General features: G+C 44.6%; 1 protein-coding gene across 2 annotated transcripts in view; it reads right to left on the minus strand.

Moving 5' to 3' along the window:
* Positions 1 to 2,056: 2,056 nt before the first annotated feature.
* pcdh1b (protocadherin 1b) overlaps positions 2,057 to 12,225 on the minus strand; it is a 249,091-nt gene continuing 238,922 nt past the window's right edge. For both annotated transcript variants that reach the window (XM_080774557.1, XM_080774556.1), the window contains exon 5: positions 2,057 to 2,251. In XM_080774557.1, the coding sequence (XP_080630683.1) occupies positions 2,179 to 2,251 (73 nt within the window). In that variant the 3' untranslated portion in view covers positions 2,057 to 2,178. The remainder of the gene's footprint in view (positions 2,252 to 12,225) is intronic.

The following is a 12,225-nucleotide window of genomic DNA, read 5'->3' on the forward strand; positions in this document are numbered from 1 at the left end:
ATATTTTCCCCTCCAGAAATTGAAACACAACATACAAATCTTGTATGGGGGTTGCTGACACAAAATATTTTCAGATGGGCGTCTGTGGCCAAATACATGAAAAGGTTTGAGTGACCACTGAACTACGTACGCTACAGTGACCTATATGCAAAGTAACAAAGCTCCTCCTTTCCTGTTTAGTACAGTATACACTGACACGAAACAAGACAGGAACGCCCCAAAACGTCACATCCGGGACATTTACCCTGGGCAGAATTTTCTATGGCTGCCAATGCAACTTTTTCCGATCCTTAATCACATACGGACAAACATCTATGCCGATAATATCTAACCTGCGGAGGTAACGTGCCTTGTCTACGGGCAACAGATCTTTCAACCTATGTCATTGCAAATACGTTTGATAATCGCTACTCTGCGCAATATTGTTTTGGAAATGCCGCAAATTGCATTACAGTGAACGAGAGCAAATCACAACTTACCCTGGGGGTGGTGACTCCGCCCTGAATATGCGTTGTCGTGTCAGTGTATATAAGAGCCTGTTTCAGCCATAATATCCCCCAGTTTGAGGTCATACTGGGGGAATGTAGAGTAGTAGCCTGGGACCCGACAAACTGCAGAGAAAGGTGACATTCACCGGAACCAACGGTTAAACTAACAGCATTTTCTTCCCCCAGTATATATTTTTTCTTCTAAATTCAACAATGTTGTAAATGCAAATAAAACAAGAAAAATACAGAAAACAAAAAGAAAAAAGTTGTTTAAATCTGTCAACAGTGTCAACATCCTCTGCGTGTTACACACAGTATTGTCCCCCTGTATATTTTGAGGATGTCCATCAAAGGTTCCACATTGTCTTAAGGGCTTGATAATTATGACTCCAATAACTGTTCCATAGTTCTATACATCCAAATAAAGGAGAACGTACTGCAAGAGTTCACATGGTCATTGTTCGTAGTATTTACAGCTCTGTACAATGAGGGGGAAAAAACTCACAGCAAAAAGAGAGAGAGAGAAAAAATTAAAACTCACTATTCTAGAGTAGAGACTGGGAAACAAATGTATTTCTGTGAATGTCTCTTGTTGACTGCACACTGTTCCCAGCAGATTGGGACTTGTTGTATAGCCACAACATTTGCCCAAACTATATACCCAGATCCTGTTGATCATAAAAAGTGACCTTTGAAAAACTAAAAAGTCAAAAATAATAATAATAATAATAATAATCAAATAAAACCAGAAGAAATGTATGATGGATATAGCAATACACAGTATATCATAGGATTTACAAGATTCTTCTTACACCTGCAAATGTTATTTTTATCAGGTCCAACACAGCAACAAACTCCTAAAACACACAAAACTCCAACTCAAAGACATAAAAGTAGCTAAATAGTTTCCCATTAAATTACCACAATGTCCAAACAATAGTGATGTTTACATTCCTGTTACAGCAGTTCGTCCTGCTGTGTATTTTCTTCAATTGATTTATTTTAAACTGATTCTATTTTACATTTTGATTGGTTTCTAGTGGCAGGAGGGGAGGGGCAGGGAGGAGGGGGAGGAGGGGGACAGGGAGTTCTAAGCCTCGCACGGTGGATGCAGATATAAAAAGGAAAGGGGGGGGGGGGGTGTCACTGTGGCACTTGTGAGACAACACAGCGGCTAGGCACAGGGGCAGTGAAGGAGGGAAGGCCTGACCGCTATCCTTGGACAGGAGCAGGGTCAGCAACGGTGTAGCTCATGTATAAGGAGAAAAAGTGGCTGGGCGCTTTAAGGTTGGGGCCTGGGGAGGAAGGACTGGGCTAATGCCATCACAGGTAGATTTCCCTCTTGGAGCTCTGGGTGCTGGGGGTCGTGGCAGAGTGATATTCAACGGCCTGGCTCAGCGGGATCTCCTCCAGGGCACAGTCTCTGCTGGAGGAGTCGCCGCCCCCGGAGTAGGCACTGGAGTACGGGGGCATGAAGCGCATGTTGGCCCCCTTGGGGCCTCCGCTGCCGCCTCCTCCTCCTCCCATGCTCCCGCTGCCGCTGCGCTCCTCCGCCATGGGCCTTGGGCTGCCGTTGGCCATGAGGTGATCCTGCCCCTCCATCTCTTGGTAAGGCACAAAGGTGGAGAGCTTGGGGGCGTTCTGGGGGATCTTGCCGTTGGGGGAGGGCTGCCCAGGCATCCAGCAGGTGTCAGAGTGGCCGAACTCCGTGCACTCGTGTGTGCAGTTCCCGGTCATCGCCACATCGGGCAGAGGCCTGAGGTCTGAGGTCAGAAACAACAAGCAAAGAACAGCAAGATGGTTGAAATAAAGTGGGGCATTACACAAGTTGTTGCACAAAAATAGTGATCTCTGACACAATTTCACAATTTGTCTTAATCAATGTGTGTATGCATTGATTAAGCATGCATGCGTGTTCCAGTATCTAGAAAAGGTTTTCCTTTAAATTTACTCTAAATTTGGTTTGAGTGAGATACTGTATAAGGTTTTCCTCTGACAGTAACGCATGATATTTGGACTAATACATTATTCATTATAAAGTTATTATTTGTGTGCTTCTGAATAATACATTCATATTTGGGTGTATGTCCCAAATACAGTAGCCTACTGTTTTGAAGTAGTGTTTTCAGTTGGATTCCACATTTCCATTATAGGGTGATTTGGTATGATGTGATAAATTGGGGAAATACAGTATGTCTAGTTTGCAAACGTTGTTGTTTTGTGTTTATGCGTTCTACATTTACCAAAGGAAAAACATGCAGGACAAATATGTGATACCAGCCGGAGAAAATCAATTATGTTGAACAGATGCAAAGTAATCTTTGTAGAATTTTCAGGTCCAGTGTTGTGCAAGTTCTCACTTCACTGTCAAGAACTAGCGTAAAGTTAACTTCACACAGATTAAAATGAACTAGTTTGCGTTGACATGATGACACCATTTTGAGTTTTGAACTAAGCCCTAGGGGAATAGTCATATTCCCCAATGAACTGGTTCACGTTAATTTATTGCTTTTTTAATGAACTGCTCCAAACTATTATTTGACAACAGAACTTCCTCTGTATAGTAGTAGCCAACCCATCCCCAGCCCCCAATCATTGCCACTGTTCAAACTGTGTTATGCAGAAAGGGAAAAGGGAGCAGTAAAGGTACAGTATACTGAAAATGCAATGGAAATTCTATTAAAGATGTCATGGAATGGCTTTATTGCTGACGTTTTTTTGCTAAACGTGCATTAAACAGGGGTGTGGTTTTCGTGTGTCAGCTGAGGGTCACGTTCCATCACATCACATTACAATTGCCATTGTATCGTGCAAGCACAGACTGTACTTGGGTGGGGGGGGGGGCATGGCGGGTTGTAGGTCTGGGCAACAATACAAAAACACTACCCACAGTCACGCAACCCTTCTTGGAGGGGTTAAAACACTACCCACACACAACCCTTCTGGATGGAGGGGTTAAAACACTACCCACAGTCAACCCTTCTGGATGGAGGGGTTAAAACACTACCCACACACAACCCTTCTGGATGGAGGGGTTAAAACACTACCCACACACAACCCTTCTGGATGGAGGGGTTAAAACACTACCCACACACAACCCTTCTGGATGGAGGGGTTAAAACACTACCCACACACAACCCTTCTGGATGGAGGGGTTAAAACACTACCCACACACAACCCTTCTGGATGGAGGGGTTAAAACACTACCCACAGTCACGCAACCCTTCTGGATGGAGGGGTTAAAACACTACCCACACACAACCCTTCTGGATGGAGGGGTTAAAACACTACCCACACACAACCCTTCTGGATGGAGGGGTTAAAACACTACCCACACGCAACCCTTCTGGATGGAGGGGTTAAAACACTACCCACACACAACCCTTCTGGATGGAGGGGTTAAAACACTACCCACACACAACCCTTCTGGATGGAGGGGTTAAAACACTACCCACACACAACCCTTCTGGATGGAGGGGTTAAAACACTACCCACACACAACCCTTCTGGATGGAGGGGTTAAAACACTACCCACAGTCACACAACCCTTCTGGATGGAGGGGTTAAAACACTACCCACACACAACCCTTCTGGATGGAGGGGTTAAAACACTACCCACACGCAACCCTTCTGGATGGAGGGGTTAAAACACTACCCACACACAACCCTTCTGGATGGAGGGGTTAAAACACTACCCACACACAACCCTTCTGGATGGAGGGGTTAAAACACTACCCACACACAACCCTTCTGGATGGAGGGGTTAAAACACTACCCACAGTCACACAACCCTTCTGGATGGAGGGGTTAAAACACTACCCACACACAACCCTTCTGGGTGGAGGGGTTAACACTACCCACACACAACCCTTCTGGATGGAGGGGTTAAAACACTACCCACACACAACCCTTGTGGATGGAGGGGTTAAAACACTACCCACAGTCACACAACCCTTCTGGATGGAGGGGTTAAAACACTACCCACACACAACCCTTCTGGATGGAGGGGTTAAAACACTACCCACAGTCACACAACCCTTCTGGATGGAGGGGTTAAAACACTACCCACACACAACCCTTCTGGATGGAGGGGTTAAAACACTACCCACACACAACCCTTCTGGATGGAGGGGTTAAAACACTACCCACACGCAACCCTTCTGGATGGAGGGGTTAACACTACCCACACACAACCCTTCTGGATGGAGGGGTTAAAACACTACCCACACACAACCCTTCTGGATGGAGGGGCTAAAACACTACCCACACACAACCCTTCTGGATGGAGGGGTTAAAACACTACCCACACACAACCCTTCAGGATGGAGGGGTTAAAACACTACCCACACACAACCCTTCTGGATGGAGGGGTTAAAACACTACCCACACGCAGCCCTTCTGGATGGAGGGGCTAAAACACTACCCACACACAACCCTTCTGGATGGAGGGGTTAAAACACTACCCACACACAACCCTTCTGGATGGAGGGGTTAAAACACTACCCACACGCAGCCCTTCTGGATGGAGGGGTTAAAACACTACCCACAGTCACACAACCCTTCTGGATGGAGGGGTTAAAACACTACCCACACACAACCCTTCTGGATGGAGGGGTTAAAACACTACCCACACACAACCCTTCTGGATGGAGGGGTTAAAACACTACCCACACACAACCCTTCTGAATGGAGGGGTTAAAACACTACCCACACACAACCCTTCTGGATGGAGGGGTTAAAACACTACCCACACACAACCCTTCTGGATGGAGGGGTTAAAACACTACCCACACACAACCCTTCTGAATGGAGGGGTTAAAACACTACCCACAGTCACACAACCCTTCTGGATGGAGGAGTTAAAACACTACCCACACACAACCCTTCTGGATGGAGGGGTTAAAACACTACCCACACACAACCCTTCTGGATGGAGGGGTTAAAACACTACCCACACACAACCCTTCTGGATGGAGGGGTTAAAACACTACCCACACACAACCCTTCTGGATGGAGGGGTTAAAACACTACCCACACACAACCCTTCTGGTTGGAGGGGTTAAAACACTACCCACACACAACCCTTCTGGATGGAGGGGTTAAAACACTACCCACACACAACCCTTCTGGATGGAGGGGCGGCGTGCGACGCGCACACGGAGGAATAAAGTGGAAGCACAGCCGGGACAGCAGGGGGAGGGGCGGTTTAATTATTTTTTGGCGGGTGAATTTTAGTTTTGGTGAATATTAAGTAGTTCCGTTCATTTTGTGGAGGCACAGGGGGCCACGCATTAAAAGTAGCATATATATACATTCACAAAACTATAGCGTCATTTGTATTGTTGACCTATTTCTACCATATAGTGCAACTTTCGTTAATGTTTGACCACTCTATCACACGGAACTATGTTTTTTGTGTCCATACGTATCACTACTATATATATATATATATTTCTTTCTTTCTTTGAGGATGCAATTAGATTCCATCAATTTCAAACATCCATTAACCGTGCTAGATAGTAACGCATGCACGATTATATCAAATAGTGTGTGAAACAGGATTAAATTGATTAAAGGCAAAAGGTACTCATGGTTGAATACAATGTAATTACAACCTTCTTTTTTTTTTACAAATGGCATAACGCGAGCTAATATAACAGACTGGCGCAGGGCCCTGCTGAGACATCTGTGTTCACGTTTAATAAAAATCACAGTTTAATCGAAAAGGTCAGAGATTGGAGCAGAAATATCAACGTGTATGCAGAAAAGTAACCTTTCTTCTGTGCATGACATTAGATTATTCTTTGATACTCAAGGCCAGAGGAGGGGGGGAGAGGGCTGTGCACTGTGCACTTCTACCAGCTTATTTCCCAAAATGCCTCTGCGTCATGCATAATTGACATTCATTGTCCCTTTTTAAAAAGGAGCTACAGTACGATTTTCTGTCTTTTTGTTGGTTCGTATGCATCCAAACCCTTAGCTACAGTATACATAAGAGAGTGCTGCTGAGTAGTGACCCTGTGCACGCACGGCTGCACGCACACACACGCACGCACGCACGCACACACGCACGCACGCACGCACGCACGCACGCACGCACGCACGCACGCACGCACGCACGCACGCACACACGCAAGCACGCTTTGCATTTTTTACGCCCTTCCCAAACAAGTGCAAGGAGCTTCACGTGGAAGTAGTTCAGTGTCAAATGTGTCTTTTAAAGGGGAATTCCACTCATTTTCAACATTTTCTTTTTTAGAAAGAAATGTTAGAAAATGAGTGGTATTCCCCTTTAAGTGCTTTTCTCCCAAGAGTATTACAGTATTACATAGAGTTTGACCAGCATGTACAGTATAGGCCATCATAACTGCTTGGTAGAATACACCGATACCTCGGGAAGAAAAATGTGTGGCCAATCAGAGCATGACCCCCAGTTCAAGGACCTAAGTAGCAGTGAGTAGTACTAATCACAGAATTTAGCAAGGGGTTGGAGGGGTCATGTTGCTCCTAATCAAGCACAGGAATTAATTGCCACTCATTTGAGGTGGACTAATTGGCCAACCCGATGGAAGGAAACATTTAGGCCGGGTGAGGAGATGGTGGTGGTGGTGGTCGTGGTGGCGAGGCACACTTCATGTCTGAGATCTAGCTTTTCGCTAATAACGGCTTCCCGTGGTTGACACACAGGCAGGGTCACTGCTCCGTAGATCACACTCATATCAAAGCCAGCAGGGAAGGCAGCGTGTGATCAAAAGTGATGATATGGAAACCTTCACCGTGTTAAGTTCATCAGTTTTACAGTATGCTGCAGAGAATGCTGCTGCTGCTGCAATGTCAGAGGAACCATGCAGACACAAGTAACTTTTTACCTGTACACAAAATGTGACAACCCTGACAGAGTTATATTTACAAACTCATTATAGTGACTATAGTTATAGTTAATGTTGACAATGTCCACTTTAAAACAGTTTCACTATAACTACAGTATATGAGATGATTCTATATGCAAGACTTGTGGGAAAATTCTGAAAGTTATGGGTCCTTATACGTATGCTCATGGAGGAATTCCTATCTCTCTCTCCTCTGCTGTACTGTACAGTGATGTTCATGAGGCCTGTGCGCTGTCAGAGGGCCAGAACACTGAATTCAAGGTTGCCTCTATTAGACAAGGCTATTTAAAATGGAGTAGATCTCCTGAGTTTTCCTTGCAGCTGCCTTATCTGCGCTCCTGAGTTCTAGTTAACCCCTGGGACCCTCTCCAGCCCTCTGCCAAGTCCCTAGGAGCGCTTCCCTTGGCTCTCCCCTCTCACTACATAATACGCTCTCCTACCTTGGCCACCATTTTCTTGCCAAACTAATTAGATTTCACAGTCGCTGCTCAGGAAGATGTCAGCCTAATAAAATGGAAATAATTTCCAGATGAGTATCTGACATTCTGTGCCATCTACCAGAGTAAAGAAAGGAGACGTATGGGGACATTGGGGACCCCTCTCTTCTCCGCTCACCCTTTTTCTCTTTTTTCCCCCTGCTCCATCATTTCACTCCTAGAGAGATATGCTAACACGGCTAGCTGAGGAAATCCCCTGCTTCCCCCTTACACACACCACTGTCCTGCAGGATGAATGGAATCTAAAGTACACAAAGGAACTCTTCACTTGAAATATGAATATCTTTAATTACTTTGAAGTTCAAATGTGCAGTTAGAACGTACCGTATATGGGAGAGGACAGATTTCTTGGCAATTTAAAGTTAGGATAAGTGATTTTTCTTTGATTAAAATGAGTGTTAAATATAGCTCTATATTTTAGGATTCATTGATAGAGTATTTGTTCAGTCACAGGAGTGTCCATGTCTCTCCAGCTTAAACAGAAAATGTATTTCTTCTTTTTGCAATTTCATGCAATCAGGATAGAGAACTCAGACAGGATACAGATTAAACAAGTGAAATTGGAGGCGATGACACGGAGAAATGAGCAGACAAAATTGGAACTGGAACACTGAAGCTGATAAATGGCTACTCTGATTTATGTATTGTGAATCTGATAACTATGTTGAGTATCTAAAATAACAGGATAGGATTATAGGCACTTATAATAAGCTTTTAGCTTCAGCCTATTGCTTTTGATCACCTTTACGTAACAGTTTCCGGTTTCTCAGTTTTATGTTGATGTATAATTTGTACTTGATACTGTGTGATCAAATAAACTAAAATTTCAAATGTAAAAATAAAATAAAAGGGTCTATTCTGACTGGCTGAAGGTTTGCCACCTATACCTGAAAATGTACTTCCTGCTTATTAAATTAAAGAGCTGGAGAGATGGGGAGACTCCTTATCACCACAGCGTAACGTCATGTTCCTCAAGCTGCAGGTCTACAAACCGCCTCTGTATGCATACGTATATAGATCAAACTGAAGGTCTTAACACAGACACACACACACACACACACACACACACACACACACACACACACACACACACACACACACACACACACACACACACACACACACACACACACACACTCTCTCTCTCTCACCTTCAACAATAATTGTCATCCATGTGATGGTGCGTTCCCCTCTGGGGCCAGCATAATGCATGCAGCCACCTCAATGTATACACCACTGTAATACTCACAGGCAATTGATTTTCAACCAGAACCTCATTTATAGCCACAAGGGGGACACCCTGCATAGTGGCCCTGGACCCTGACTCTCAGGCGTGGGTGCGTACTACTGTATATTTATAGAATTGTGTGTAATACTGTATTGTTCATTGTGTGTTAATTTATCCCAAGTCCTATATAGCCTTGAATAGCCAGACAATCAGAGATCTCTGCCTAGTACCAACACGCCTGGGGACATCTTAATTCATGTGACATGCGTGGAAGCAATTTGGAAATGTAAAAAAAAAAAAAAAAGGCTACAGGGCAATCCTTCATATTGGGAGTCGGGGACGGTATCAGGATTGGTTTTCAAAGCAGTAGGATATAGGCGTAAGTTTGTTAATGGCTGCTGTTCTAGCCCCCATGCTGAACGTAGATGTCAACAGATATTTTGGTAGACAGTGACCTCCAGTTGTCTCAAGAGACTATAGTCACGTCCCAAATACTTCAACTTAATCCATTAAAACCTGAGGCCGATATTACAAATGCCTTCTAAATCAATAGTTCACGTTTTTGTAATTCAAACACTTTAAAAAACATTTCTGAAATGTTAAAAAATAGCAGATGTACAAGCTCGCATGAGCGCAGCACTATTCCGGTTTTAATGTTAAAAATGTATTGTCACATCACAGGTGTAAATAAGTGGGTCAAATTATTTTCCATAATAATAATAACCCTATAAAAACACTGCACCATGAGCGTTGGTGGCAGGTACTATCAAACGAAAACATGAACCTCTCCGTGCAAGAAATACCACTAGGGGGAGGGGGGAGGGGGATTGAACAAATGGATGAATACATTGCATAATTATGGAGTATGAATTAATTGTGGAGTGATTCTCCTTGTGCATTCTGGCTCACTGTGGACGACGTGCAAAGCTGTCCGCTTCTCTCTTTCCTGTTCTCCGTCCGTCTTCCCTCTATCAATCTACTGGCTCTGTCCCCCGTTTGTGCGGTTCCCCGTACCTCGCCAACCTCCTACACCCCCCCCCCCAACCCCGCCCCCAGCAGACCCCGTCTGGATGTGAAAGAGCCTCGACGGCTCTAATTAAACTTTGGGCAGATTAGAACTTTGCCTTGTCAGTCTTTATTCATACTTAAACAAGTTATTACTTTTTGTGGAATTAAATTAGGCGGCAATTAATTAATCGACACAAGCGCGGAAGGAGGACGATGGGAGGGAGAGAGAGGGAGAGAGAGAGAGAGAGAGGGCAGGGGAGGAGAGGGAGAGAGAGGGAGCGAGAGAGAGAGGGCGGGGGCGGGGGAGGACAGGGAGGTGGAGATGAAAGAGAGAAAGACAGAACGGGAAAAGTAGGAGGAAGAGGCGGAGGTGGTGCGTGTGCGTATGCGTGTGTGCGCGTGCATGCGGGTGCTTGGCAAAAATCTCACTTGTTTATCTCACATGAAAGATAGACTATATGTCGTTATATAACTCAAGTGGCTTTCTAACTTTTTCACTCATCCAATGGGCAAGTCGAAATATCAAGGCACACATGTATTCATTGCAAAGATATCTGATCTACAAGCTAACGACGGGTCACGACGCAACCCGTTGTGGGTTTGTAGATAACAATTTTTGCTACATTTGTAGGGTGAACAAGAATGAGGCCTTTATGGGGCAAAAAGGACCGATACAGCCATGGAGGACCTCTTGGTCACGTATTGTATGTACAGGGTTTAAATGGTAAAAAACAAAAATTATACTTTTGCCTATAATGACATGTTAGGGTATAGAATTTGTCTCCGTATTGGGAAATCAGTGCGCACAATACAGTATAATAGTAAGTAACTTTTTGTATATATATTTGTATACACCGCAATAATTGACACAAAATACCAAGGTACATCTGTGCAGGCCGGCACAGCATTTGGGAATACCTAAGTGCAGTTTCACTAACTGGAAAGAGAATACAGAGCAGTTTACGGAGACACAAACATCCGACTCTTTATCTCCCTGAAACAAACGGTATTCCGAAGACATGCTGCGAAGATACAAAAATGAACAAACAGCATTTTGGCAGCAAACCTGAAACCCCCTCCCTACCTCCGAGAAAACCCAAAATTAATTTACCCTCCGACACTTTGCGAAGGCACAAAGGAAAACCACCCGCTGAAATAAAAGAAACGGACGTGAGAAATAGATCTGTACTTTTATACTGTCCTTGTTTTCTTCTTGCTTGATTTGGTTTTCTCTGTGTCTGCGTGCTTATTTAACAGCGTCTCGCCTCTGCTCCTGCCTGTGAGGCTGTGACATCAATGTATTGACTGACAAGTTTAAAATTAGTCCCACTCCCCCCTGATCCAAATCCATTTCCTACTAAGCCCCCTGGTGCCGAACCAATGAAGGAGGAGAGAGTCAATATGTGTATGTAGCCCAGGCAAAATAACAGAAACGTAACGGCTGGCCCCAATCTATGAGGTTATCTAGACCTGTCTATAACTGTCCAAGTGATGTAAGAATCGCGTCAACGAAGAGACCCAAAATGTGCTTCTCAGCGTCATTCTCACCGGTTTCCAATACTTGGCCTGTAACAAGCTACTTTATACACTGCCTTACATTTGGCTGCATTCATAGAGTACGTTCTTGTCCTACAGTAGGTGTGTTTTGTTGCGTTGTTCTTTTGAATAGTGTGTGTGTGTGTGTGTGTGTGTGTGTGTGTGTGTGTGTGTGTGTGTGTGTGTGTGTGTGTGTGTGTGTGTGTGTGTGCGCGTGCGTGCATGCGTGTGTGTGTGCGTGAACACTGGTCTGCATCCTAGCAAACATATGTATTGATTCTCACACACACACACACACACACACACACACACACACACACACACACACATTCCCTTACTCGCCGTGCTCACTAGTAGAACCACTCAATATTGGTCAAATCTTTCTTTCGTATCAACTTCTCAGTTGATCAATGACCTGCTGCCGAATCGATAAGGTCACTCTAGTCAATAGTGCAGGAGTCCCAGAGATAACAGAGTGATAGGCTACACAACCAATTTTCACCCTGTATGGATTGGTTTTGGAAACGGCTGCAGGTGACAAGTCCTTGCTTATTGAATCTGTTGAGCGGGTGCGATGC

Source organism: Protomyctophum bolini, assembly GCF_963924005.1.
Source record: "Protomyctophum bolini genome assembly, chromosome: 10".
In the NCBI taxonomy this organism is placed as follows: Eukaryota; Metazoa; Chordata; class Actinopteri; order Myctophiformes; family Myctophidae; genus Protomyctophum; species Protomyctophum bolini.